This window comes from Antrostomus carolinensis, unplaced genomic scaffold, assembly GCF_000700745.2.
Source record: "Antrostomus carolinensis isolate BGI_N321 unplaced genomic scaffold, ASM70074v2 scaffold32008, whole genome shotgun sequence".
Classification (NCBI taxonomy): domain Eukaryota; kingdom Metazoa; phylum Chordata; class Aves; order Caprimulgiformes; family Caprimulgidae; genus Antrostomus; species Antrostomus carolinensis.
In genome coordinates this window covers 1-13298 of record NW_010335523.1, presented here as the reverse complement: position 1 = coordinate 13298, position 13298 = coordinate 1, and the positions used below count along the sequence as shown (strand labels likewise).

Genomic DNA, 13298 nt, shown 5'->3' with positions numbered 1-13298 from the left:
TCCAAACCATTCTATGATTCTATGAAATCAGTATTTACCTGAATTTTGTGCCAAGCAAGCTATGGAATAGTTAGATTTAAAACTGAGAGCTTTCCCTGTATTAGAATTTGTGTAGGACTTCTTCTGCATATAAATGGTTTGCTTATAATTGATTTAAATGGAATGTTATTTAAAGTTTTCTCAGCTTTTTTAATGGATGACCTTAAAAAAAAAAAGGTAGTCTAGTAAAGCATTTAGGGCATTTAAAATACTATCTGGAGGCTTTTTCATGGAGGCTTTTTTACAAGGGGCTAATGGTTGGGTCAGGAATCACCAACCTGGAGCCTGTTCTGCCTCTGCCATTCTGTTCCCACTTCTGTTGGTTCGGTCAATAGCAGAAACAATGCTGAAAGGCTTCTGATACTCTGTCCCCCTGCAAAGAATCTTCTAGGAATTTTAAGCTGTACCCTGTGAGGCTCCTCAGGATTATTCTAAAGGTATGGTTTTATTAGATGAGTGTTATTCAGTCAATTACACCTGAACTTCCTGTTGTGTGCTTTTAATTTGTGTGTCGAATCAGAGTAAGGAACAGAGATGTCTTCTTAGTTGTGTGCAAGTGTAGCTTATTGTCTTGTTAAAGTCTGTTTTGCTTGAGCTTAGTGATATGATGATTCACTAAGGTGTGAAAAGACCATGAAGTAGATCCCAGGCATGGGAAGAAGGGGGCAAGATGGAAACAGGATAACAGAGGAGCGGTTTTGTGACAGTAATATAACTTAGTATAAGAGGAAGAGAAATGTTGATGGGGATGGTGCAGGAATATATCTCATGATTATATTCTATTATTTGCATGTAGACATGAGTTGTTCCCTTTGTCATATGCACTATGAACATATTTTTATCAAGCAACAGTGGAATTTTATTCTTAATTACCTGCTGTAAGTTTTTTTAATTGAAAATATTACAATGCTTGTTTCATCTTTAAAGTAATTACCCTATTAATAAATTCTTGTTCTCAGTGACTAGATTAGCACTTTTTGCTGATAATTTTTGGTAGGCTTATTTGAATCCAAATGCTAGATTAAAATGTTTTAAGGGTCACTGTTTTTTCTTGTAGATTGCTGGCTTTTCCAAAAACTATTGGGAATTAAGAAGATGCCGACCTAAACTGAAGAAAATGAGGAAGCTTTTGATGGAAGATCCATACAAAGGGCCAGATAGTCAGAAAGATCAGACTCCAACATTTTCAAGGGTAAATCAGCTATGTAAATTATTTTCTTGTAATTGGTAATGGGCAAATTAAAGTGAAGATACATTCTTAACTAGAGAAATACCCTTGCTCATATGTTTCACAGTGCTGCTTCCAGTTAATTTTTTAAGCCTATGGTTGGTAATTGTTAGCACTTCCACTGAGTAGCAGGTAAGCCACCTTTTTTTAGTAAAAAGAGGAAAAGGAAGAACACCAAGAGAGACTGGTGATTTCCCTTTTTATGTGGGGAGTTTCTTGAAGACAGTATTCAGAACCTTTTGTAAATTCCTTGAGAGTTATATGATTACTAAGGTGTAATGTAGCCTTTCCTCCTTTTTGGGGGTTGTCATGTATGAGCTAAGTATGATGTCACAGAACACCCACATACAAGTCATTTGCCAGTCAGTAATTTATGATGACAAGGAGAAGCAGAGAGTTGCAGAGAATGACAAAGATGATATAAGGCAGAGAGTAAGACCAACACTACAAGAAGGGAAAACACAAATAAAATCCTTTCCTGCTGCCCTTTTATGTTTCCAGGAAATCCAGTTTAGGGTATAATTAGTAATGGAGAGACCTGGACTGTGTAGTGTATGATCTCAGATAAAAGGCTCATAAAAATCCTGGGGTTTTGTTAGTTTGGTTGGTTTTCTTTAAAGAACAGAAATGGTTGCTCCAAAGTATTTTACACTAAGGCTTGATTGAAGCTAATACCACCAAACCATCTGTGTACATGTACAAACATAGATGTAACTAGTCTCCCTTGGAGAGAAATGCTGGGTCTCTCTGGATGATTAACAGCCTAATTTCAGGTAAGTTTCAGAATCTTTCCCCCAACATTGCCTTTCCCCACTTTAATTTTTCCTACGTACTCTGGTCTAGGCATATTAGGACATAGCAGCAAAATAAAGGATGGCAGAGGGAAAAGAGCTTAAATTGTCCAGAAATTATGAACATTGACAAAGGCTAGCAACACAAAAAGATGTCTTTATACTACATGCAATAGTATTTACTGGTAATATTAAATTAATTTTATAAAAATATGTCAACGTCTCCATAAATATTAGTGCCTAGTTAGAGGACTGATCTCCATTTGTTTTGAAAGAGAATGTTTCATGTATCATCTTACTGGAGAACAACTGGATAGATCTGATAAATGTAGATGAATCTTAGCTATGCTGCTGGTGGAACTTGACCTGAAAGCTCTCCACGGGAAAGTTCTTTCTCTAATTCTCACTGGAATCTGAAACAATACGTGTGTAGTAAAAATTTTTGCTGTGTTGTTTTCTTACACTTAATATTTGTTGGGTGCTGGCAATATATTTGTTGCCATCTTTAATCTGTTTGAAAACAAATAACTATGTTTTGGTGGCTTACTGTAAACTTCTAAGGGTTTTCAGTTGTTTGTACTGTATCATACACAGAGGACTACAGGAAAGGAACCAAAAGGAACTATAGCACTATAAGGAATTACTGTAAGGAAGCCTGATACATAGTGATGTGGTTTAGCAAATGACAGGAAAACTGAGGAACAGGCTAGTACACAACTTCCTGAGGATGCACCAAATTAAAATCCTGGATTTTTACAGTGAGATGGCAAGGCATACTCAAATAATTGAACGTGTCTGAGTTAATATATCTAATATGTTTCTTATCCTTATCTGGAAATTGCTGGTATGGACATGATGCCAGTCAGGCCGTTCCATTTTCTGTTTGTAAGGGTGATGCAGCTGATAAAAGCATTGTAGCTGAGAGCAGTGATTTCTTAAACCCCCCCCCCAAAAAAAAACCCAACAACAAAAAAAAATCCCCACACAAACAAACCCCCAACAAACCTGTTGGAATGTTAGCCAGCCCTCGGAGGGGAAACAAATGCCAAGGACTCCTGTGCACCCTCTTATCTGAATGGCAGTATTTAACTCGCAAGCACACTTGCATACTGATCTGGAAATATATTTGCTCTAAATTGCCAGCAGTGTTTTTTTAAAGTACTGTATAATGTGGTCATCCTTTGCTGAAATACTGATGTGAGTTCAGTGCTGCTTAGCCTGATGATGGTTCAACATACTGTCTAATAGAAATGGCACAGAAGGAAGAGAAGACTTTTCCTTATTTATTAAATGTTTTCTTAACATGTGGATGTTCTAAATTTAGTGTTGGCTTGTTCCATTTGTGTTCCCATAGTCTAATAGCTATCAAGTACTTAATCCATTTTTTAAATTTTCTGATAGGAAATAAGCTATAATCAACATAACTTTAATATTAGGGTTGATTAAAAAGGCTGTAAGGTGAATAAAGGAATTGATGAAACCCAGTTTCCTATGGATTTAAGTCTGGTGTTCCTTCCTTTTGCTTCACTCCTCGTGATACCTTCTGTTCCTCCCATGTCTCCTGAATACATACCACAGTATCCATAGCACCCTGCCATCTCACCAAGTAACTGTTCTGCAGGAAGCTGGATGTACTGTGGCTGGGTCTGTGCTACCTGTCTGCTAGTCAGTTAGCAGAAACCAAAACAACACATAACTGTTGAGGTCATGCTGGAGGAGGCTTTCCCTCAGTGGAGGTACTAAGTTGGAGTACTGACTTCTGACTTATCCAAAAGTGATAAGTGATTTTTGTTTTGCCTTTTATTTTAATCTCATGGATCAAAACATGTGATTTAGGAAAGACAGAACACAGTCACTTTTCTCTCTTGCTGTGGTACTTTACTTACAATGCCTACCTGGGCTAGTTTGACATCCTGGGAACACAGGTATATTTATGCATGGCACAAAGACTTCCCTGTAGTTGGACTGGTTTTTACGTTGAATAACCCTTTGAGAAAATGTTGTAAGTTAGAGGAAAAGTTTGAGAGTATGGAAAACTTTAGAAAATAGAGAGTGTGGGGAAAAAAACCATCAATCTTCTAAGTCTTTCTTTCATTATATCTTATAATGCATTTAGCATGCTTGCTGAAGCAAAGGAGGAGCAAGTGATCTGTTTCTTCTTTCCTTCTTTTTTTCCCTTGTTGCAGTATACAACAGAAGATTTATTAAGTCTGATTCAAGCAAGTGAAGAAGAAATACTGCACCACTTGCAGGTTATAGATGCCTGCAAAATTGAAGGTATTTGTCTCTAAGATTATTATTGCCTATGAGAAAATAACCCTGGTTTGTTGGGGGCTTTTTTCCCCAAAAAATTCCTGTCTTTTTTTTAAAGCCCATTCCACATCCTTGTCTTTCAAGGTGCAAGTTACTTCAAAGTACTAAGATCTGCTTCCGTATTTCCTGTCTGTCCTCTGCTGCTATGAAGCTGATCAAAAGGATAAAACCAAGCAGGCATTGACCAGTCTGTCTCTTCCCAGGGGTAACTCCTTCTTTGCTTCTACAAACACTGTCACCAGAGTATCCCACCCATAGCATGAATATTTTTTGGCTGGTTGCCCTCTTCACGGATGAGGATACTGCTTTCTGCAGTTCTGAAGGCAAAAAATAGCTGACCCTTAGGTAACCCCAGCCCTTTCATAGTCCTTTCTTCTTCCCAGACTGGGCTTATCTCAGAAGTCTTCCTGCTATGCGAGGCAAGGCTGGAGCAAATGCCTCACCTTGGGACAGGTCCTCCTCATCCTGTACTTGACCGAGCCCAAACTCTCAACTGGATGCTGAGTGGCAGCAGTCCTAGAGTCACAGAACAATATAGGGCAGAACTGAGCTCTGGAGGTTATCAGATCCAAACCCCAGCTTTAGAACAGGGCCACCTTGGAGCTGGCTGCTCAGGGCCTCGGCTGGTCAAGTTCTGACCATTTCCAAGGATGGAGACTGACAGCCTCTGTCCAGGCTCTTCCAGTGTTTTGACTATCTGCAAGGAGAAAAAAAATTCTCCTAATACCCAGCTGGGATTTCCCTTGTTGCAGCTTGTGCCTGTTGCCTCCTGTCCCATCACTGAGCACCACTGGGAAGACTTCTGCTTCGTTTTCTCTATACTGTCCCATTTCGTAGGCGAGGATCTCGGAGGTGACTTTCTTTGTCATTTACAGCTGCACAGCACCATTGTACCAGGTCTGTGCTTTGTCACATCTGGATTTCTGTGGATTTGGCTGGACCCGAACTGCCACTTTGTAGTGCCACTGCAGCCAGTTCTGTTCATGCAGTTCTGTGCCTGAATTATTCGTTTTTCCAGGCCTGATTCATCTTGATGTGGGATTTGCAGTGTCTTTGTATCTGTGGCAGTTAATCTACATAAACAGTTATGAATAATTTAATTATTTTATTTCTTTCTCCTTTACATTTGCTATTACTATTCTGTTCTTTTTCTCAGTTTTAATCCTGAAAAGGACAGAATGCTGTTACTGTACGTTGTAAAGGTGTGACCTAAACATCCAGATTCCTGTAGTGTATCTTCAGGGGAACAGAATTAACATGTTAGATGTTTTCCTTCTGTCACTGTTCTGTGGTTTTCTATTTGGCAGGATATTGGAGAATTCTGGATTTTGACTATGAGATGAAACTCTTGAATCACGTGACTCAGCTAATAGACTCGGAGTCCTGGTCTCTAAGTAAGGTTCCTTTACGTACCTGCCTTGAGGAACTTGGATCTCTAGAGCCCACGTAAGCAATTACTTTTAGTACTTAAAATTGTCTGCAATTGTTATTAATTATTTATTAGAATTATAGTCTTATAACTCTCGATTCCAGCTAACATGGTGTTAATGATATATTTTCTTTGGCTCTAAAATATACAAGGGCATTACTAGTTTAGACAGCAGGTTAGTAAACTGATTTTATTGTCTATTGGTAATATTTCCATTTATTAAATTGTAAAAACATCACTGCTGAATTGTAAATGATGGAAGTAGCGTGTACTTATGCCGTAAATTGCTGACCCTCTTGAAATACTTGTTCTGAAGCTCACCAAAAATGCTTACCTCTGGTGTAAAGTCTGAGGTGGTGATATAATTTCTGGTATAATACTGAATTCAGATCTTAAGAGTTGAGTTTATTGTACTGCCATTTGGAGTCATGAAATAAGATGACCATTCAAACAAAGTCTTAAGTTTACAATAAGTAGTGTTTTTTTATCTATTTGGCTTTGGTCTCAAATCTTGATTTAGTATTAGAGTCTGCAGTTAGGTTGTAATTTTATGCCAAAGGTCTAGAAAAATGCCTGCTATTCAGTAAGGGATAATTAGCTGCCAAATCTGTGACTTATGTCACTTCCTATTGGAAAGAAGTAACATTGAAAGACTCTTTTCCTTATTCTCCTTATGCCTTTTAGTCTTTGCTAGTTATAACTAGAAAGTGGAAGGGACTTCTGGGGATAACATGCTGAATTAACTCCCATCTGTCCTTTTTGTCCTCTTTATTTTACTTCTAAGTTTTAACAATTTCTTCATTCCAGCTGTGAAGATGTGTCCCATCCTCCATTCCCCTTGATTTTTTACTTTACCTGTCCCTTCACCTTCTTGGTAACTGTTTCTATAATGTCCTAATGAACAGTTTTAAACCTTGATTTCTGATTTTGTTGTTTGTTTGGGTTTTTTTAGAGAGATGATAGAACATATTCTTTTAAGCTATGGAAGGAAATACATTGATGATGGTAAGTTTGGGAAAGCATGCATAATTTTAATTTTGCATAAAGGAAATAGTTATTCAGGAGTAAATGCAGATTTTGTGAAGATGTGTGTTGGATTTTCGTGGCCAGGTTTTAGTAGTGGGGGGGCTACGGGGGTGGCTTCTGTGAGAAGCTGCCAGAAGCTTCCCCCATGTCCAACAGAGCCAATGCCACCGGCTCCAAGATGGACCCACCGCTGGCCAAGGCTGAGCCCATCAGCGATGGCCATAGCGCCTCTGTGATAATGTATTTAAGAAGGGGAAAAAGTTGCTGTGCAACTGCAGCCAGAGGAAGGCGTGAGAATATGTGAGAGAAACAACCCTGCAGACACCAAGGCCAGTGAAAAAGGAGGAGGAGGTGCTCTAGGCGGTGGAGCAGAAACTGCCCTGCAGCCTGTGATGAAGACCATGGTGAGGCAGGCTGTCCACCTGCAGTCCGTGGTGAAGCAGATGTCCAGCTGCAGCCCATGGAGGACCCCACACCAGAGCAGGTGGATGCCCAAAGGAGGCTGTGATCCTGTGGGAAGCCCATGCTGGAGCAGGGTCGTGACAGGACCTGTGGTCCCATGGAGAGAGGAGCCCATGCTGGAGCAGGTTTGCTGGCAGGACTTGTGACCCCGTGGGGGACCCGTGCTGGAGCAGTCTGTTCCTGAAGGACTGTACCCCATGGAAGGGACCCACAGTGGAGCAGTTCTTGAAAAACTGTGGCCTGTGGGAAGGACTTAAGCTGGAGAAGTTTGTGGAGGACTGTCTCCCATGAGAGGGACCCCACTCTAGAGGAGGGGAAGAGTGTGAGGAGTCTTCCACCTGAGGAGGAAGGAGCAGCAAATCCAGGACAGGCAGAAACAACATGTGATGAACTGACCACAACCCCTATTCCCCATCCCCCTGTGCCATTGTTGGGGAGAAGGTAGAGAACTCTGGAGTAAAGTTGAGCCCAGGAAGAAGGGAGGGGTGGCGGAGGAGGTATTTTAAGATTTGTTTTTATTTCTCATTACCCTACTCTGCTTTGGTTGGTAATAAACTAATTTCCCCAAGTCGAGTCTGTTTTGCCCATGAAGGTCATTGGTGAGTGATCTCTCCCTGTCCTTATCTCGACCCCTGAGCCTCTTGTTATATTTTTCTCTCCCGTGTCCACTTGAGGAGGGTGAGTGATAGAGCGGCTTTAATGGGCATCTGGTGTCCAGCCAGGGTCAACCCACCACAGGATGGCCCAAATAAAGGAATTTGCTACAGTGGCAGGAAAAGGAGGGAGCAAACCATGGGCTAAAAATCAGTAAAATTGTTAGAGAAAGCTTAATAGGAAAAAGGACTGTTACGTTGTACAAGACATTGGGGGAAAAATGAGGAACTATCATAGGTACCTGAAGTGATTTATGAGGTGTCTACAAGCTATAATTTTCTGATGAAAGACAGATCACTAGTAAAATTCAGATGGGATCTCTCTTTAGATACTCTAGGAGGTGTCAGATGTTTAGGCAATTAATGGCTTGTAGATCTCCCCGAATTCATCTCACCTGAAGTAGACATCTGCCTTTAGTCCCTTGAACTGCACCACAAGCTCCATTGATTGTACTGATTAAATCTCCATTGCCCATCTCACATACAGCCATAATATTTCAGTGCCTTAATCTCAATCTGAATTCTTCCCCACAGTTATTTTCATGTCACCTTTGGCTGAAGCAGGAGTTGCACTCAACTTTAAAGGACATAGGAAAGTAGTTGGAGTGGCACAGATTATCTTCTTGGTATATTTAGGCAGGTTGCACAAGGAATTGCAAGAAGTCCAGGTGACTGAAAAAGTGGAAGGAAGTGTTTACGCCTGACGTTGCTCAGAGAATTTTAGCCAAGTCGGTGTGAAAGAAAATAAATTCTCATTATTCCCTTGAGCATCTCATAAGGATGATAAAGGAAGTGAAAATTTTGTTTAATTGTTCAACCACAGGCAGCAAACACTTTAATACAAGCCATTCAGAAATAAGAATAAAAGCGGTAGGAGAAATGGTGTTACTGTGAAAGGGGAAAAGATGGGAGGAAAATACATTTACTGATATGAATGAATACTGTAGCTTGGACAGTGCTACACACACACATAATATTCTCTTGAGAATACGAAGATACCATGATTTATCTAAAGTATTACTGAGTCAACTTACTCCCTGAGGAAAAGAAAAAACAAGACACTTGGTTTCTAGAAGACTGTAGAACAGAATGGAAATTTGAGGCTGTTCTCTGTTCTTTCATCAAAAAGCAAGGACCTAAGATAACCTGGTTTTTGTTTCTCAGCAGGGGAGGTTTACTTTGAAATGTGTGAAGATAAAATATGCAGAGCTACAGCAGAAATGCTTTTGCAAAATGCAGTTAAATTCAATCTGTCAGAGTTTCAAGAAGTCTGGCAACAAAGTGTCCCTGAAGGGATGACAACAAGGCTTGATCAGCTTAAGGTAAAAACATAAAGAAGTATGGATTCTTTCATGAGCAGGCTGTTAACTGACTTGTCATATGTCCATTTTATTGATTAATGGCTATTGATTGTGTTATTTCTGTCAGCTTTTGAGGTAAAGTACTTCTTATTACATCCTTCATGAGCAGCAGTGGTCTGGATTTGTAACAATACAGATCAGTAGCCTGGAATCGTGACAGTACAGGTTTCTGTAACTCTGGCATGTTTCACTGAAGAAAAGTTGCAGCTGTACAGTTAATACTTGTAAATGTAACTGGAACAGAAGCTGGAGCTGTTGTCAAGCAGTCTGTAGTGACAGCCAGTAGAGCAGCAAGCTCTGTGGAAATCCTTCTGCTCAAAGGAGGCAGAGAGATGATGGAACTCCTCCCTTGTCATAAAGGAAATGATAAATACTGCCTGTAAAACAGCACCTTTATGATACTTTTTCACTTTGTGTCTTGTAGTGCAGTTCTAGACGGCTTTGGATGTGCAAAGGGCAACTCAAATGGATTATTACCAGAAAGAAGGAAGTTTAATTGTGTTGTCTTTACTTAACAGTTTCTCTCTGATGCTGATCTACAGGGCTTGGCTCTTGTCGATAAAAGCTCAAGACCAGAGACCATCTTTCTGCTCAAAGTAGAAGACTTACCTGAAGACAATCAGCAACGATTCAACAGCTTATTCAGCATACGGGAGAAGTGGACAGAAGTGGATATTGCCCCTTATATACAGTAAGCATACATCTCTTACAATGTAATTAGTGTTATATCCTTCCCTTTTTGCACAGCTGATTTATCAGCTTTGGTTGCCTCAAATATGATACTTCCCATTTTAAATGAATGTGAATTCTCTATGAATAGAATCCCTGCCCCTGGGAACTGTAGCTGTATTTGTTGGATTTGAACTTGTGTAGAAAGCTGATCCTACTGATTTTAAATGGGCGATAACTCTGTCTTATTTGATTGAGGCAGGCTTAACTCAAAGGATAAACCTTACGACATTTATAGTCAGTCTCCATATTTACAACACAAGAGCTACAGAGCAATACTGCTTCCTGTACTGTGTCCTTTGCTCTTTAGGTGGTTAACACACTACAGTGCTACCTGGCATGCCCAGCCAGGATGTGCCTGAGCAGATACACCTGGTAACCTAGAATTAACTGCATCAAACCGTTATGAGTGGCTCTAAATTTACTGTACTATAATTAAGTAGTTCAAAGGTAACTGTTTTGCTAGATTGAAAACCCTTTAGAGAACAGTAATAATAAAAACCAAGCAACTTCCCTTAGAAAACAAAATCTTTGTTTCTGAAGTGAATAATGTAGTTTTGCCTGTTGCTCAAATGTCAAGCCAAGTTCTAAACTTTGGGTAATTTAAAGCATTATGTGACAGTTACAGTAGTATTTATTTTCCTCCCAATGCTCTAATACAACTTTATTGCTATATTTACAAGTATTTCACAGATTCATTTTGTGTGAGAATACCTCTAATGCCAATGTCATCTGCTTTATTTCCTCTGTAGAGACTTATGTGCAGAGAAGCAGACTGTTGGTGCTCTTCTGACAAAATACGCTCGCTCCTCAATGCAGAATGGTGTTAAAGTTTATAATTCTAGAAGACCCATCTCGTAACAAGTGTTGTTTTAAGAACTGAGAATACTGAATGGAATAACAATGAATGTTGCTTCTTCCTGCCTTCTGGGGAAAGGAGTTGTCAACCAATACTGTACAGTGTTCTTGAGTTTAAGCAGCTAAGCTTCCTGAATGAGTTTTGTTTTCTGCTCAGCTAAGTAGAATGTGAGGGCACTTGCCTCTTCTAAGAAACCACAGTGTCAGCAGCTCTTCGCCCACCTCCTTTTTCTTGTGTCTGTAGTTTTATGCCAGGAGTCAAGCTACTTCTTGAATGTACTTTAGCTGTCTATCCATCAACTGAGGTTTGACATTAAAAATTAAAACCTCCTTGACAATAGTTGAATCAACTCAATTGGTTTCCACAGCAAAATGGAATGCTTACTCTTTTGCCCATTACTGAATGTTCTTTAAGATTTTGTTGCAGTGTTGACATTTTGAATACTGCAGACCTTAACAAGCTCCTGAACAAATTATTCTAGACTGAGACTACACTAGTTGTAATTTTGGAAGGTGGTTCTTTTTATGGGCATGTCTGTGAATGACATTGGCACAAGCTCTTAACACTTCAACACTTCACAGAATTGCCTTTTAATACAAAAAAAAACCAAATTGCAATTAAGTGTGAATATATGAGAGAATAGTTGGACATTGTGTTACGAAATTCCTACAAAAGACCAACAGAATGTAGCTGATGTAAAATTTAATGTTTTACAGAAGGCTACCTTTGCTTTTTAAAGAGAACTTACAAAACTTCAATATGATTATTTTTTCAAAACTTTGTTATGGCAAATAGCTGCACATAGAAATTGTGCCTTGAAAACTTATGGTGGAATATTCTATGTAGAGCAATGAAACAGGACTTTTTTTATTATATTGTCATAAAGTGAAGTGCCTGAAACTGAAATTCTGTAATCATTAAAAAGGATTGTTTGCATTTGTCACTGAATCAGAGTTTAATATTAGACATTTTTCAGATTATTTTTTTTTTAACTTATCAATTGTAAGGTTTTTTATACAAAAAGCATTTTCTGCATCCAACTCAGATGTAATGTATGAAAAACTTTGGAACTGTTGGCATGCCAAATGTCCGGTAAGCAGGGACAGGAAAGAAACTAAATCAAATGGAACTCTTCAGATGGATGTGTGCATCCTTGGAATTTTGCTATAGATAAAAAGCTGAATAAAAACTACTTCCGGAGCTCTACTCATTCCTGCCCACTGATGCAAGCTCAATTCCTTGTGCTCCACATTTCTGAACTGTACAAGTGTGGTGTTGACCCAGTTGTGTAGCAGCTCAGCTGGCTCGTCACGGCTCTCTGCTGGGAAGAACTGCCTTGTTTGCTGGTTTCAACAGTTGTGGGCCCTTTCATGGCACCAGAAGGTGCCCTCTCAGAGAGATCCACGGTAATATGAATGTGAAAGCCCTGGAAATAACTTCCATTGCATCATAGAAGGTTCCTTAGCTGAAATACACAAGATGATTAATAGTCTTGTAGTCTGTGGTACAACAGCGTATATTTACATTAGGTTTTGCTTGTGAAACAACTAAGAATTTAAGTATTATATCAATAGAGCTGTATCGTAATACTGAGGTCATGATTCAGGTTGATCTAAATTATTTCTGCATGTGTAACCATCCTACATCTTCACAGGGCACCTGATTTGTTTTGTCAGACATTCAAAATGAGAAGGTGCTTTCTAAATTTCTAGAACTGCTGATGCTGGAAGGCCTAACTCCATTAGCTGCTTTGATGCAAGCATTTATTTTAACATCAAATAGATGAATCAAAGCTTGCTCATAGTAGAACAAATCTGGGTTGTGAAGAATTTCGTGTTGTGTCCTTGTTCTGTAACTCAAGCTGCTCCCCAGCCCACTCGGGGTGGGAGGGAAGAGGACCTTGGGCCCATCTCATTTCGTGGCTCGGTGCCGTGATTCCAGCATCGTTGTTACCGTCTTAAATCCTTTTTTTGATTGAAAAGTGTAGACTGATGTGTTTTAGTATCTTCCTGGCCTGGCCCCTCAGTAAGTTCAGGTGTACTTAGCTTGTGTGTTCAAGTACATTTAAGTGTTTGTCAGTGACCAGAGCTTCACTAGAGCAGCCGCAGGTTTTTTTTTCCGCAGGGAGGGAGAGGCTTGGGCACGTGTCAGCCATCAGTAGCCGGCACAGCCGGAGACCTGGGTGAAGACCCTCGGTCGGTTTAGCAGCGGCAGCGGAGACTGTCACCGTCCCCTTCGCAGCAGCCCGACAGCCCCAGGCTGGCTGCAGCCCGCCCCCCGCCGTAGCCATCGTGGTGGCCGAAGCCTGGGACGCCTGAGCTGCGGCCTGCGCTGGGGCCGGTGTTCCCCGCCCGAGGGAGCCCCGCCGTCCCCCCCAGCCGGGACGGAGACCGCTGGAAGGGGCAGCG

General features: G+C 40.3%; 1 protein-coding gene across 1 annotated transcript; it reads left to right on the top strand.

Moving 5' to 3' along the window:
* Positions 1-1096: 1096 nt before the first annotated feature.
* DSCC1 (DNA replication and sister chromatid cohesion 1) lies at positions 1097-11123 on the top strand (the record flags this gene model as incomplete). The annotated part of the gene is made up of 7 exons (XM_010174588.1): positions 1097-1231; positions 4245-4335; positions 5679-5817; positions 6753-6805; positions 9106-9263; positions 9845-9993; positions 10784-11123. Coding segments are annotated over 7 exons (834 nt in total), but the record flags the coding sequence as incomplete, so codon positions are not given.
* Positions 11124-13298: the final 2175 nt, after the last annotated feature.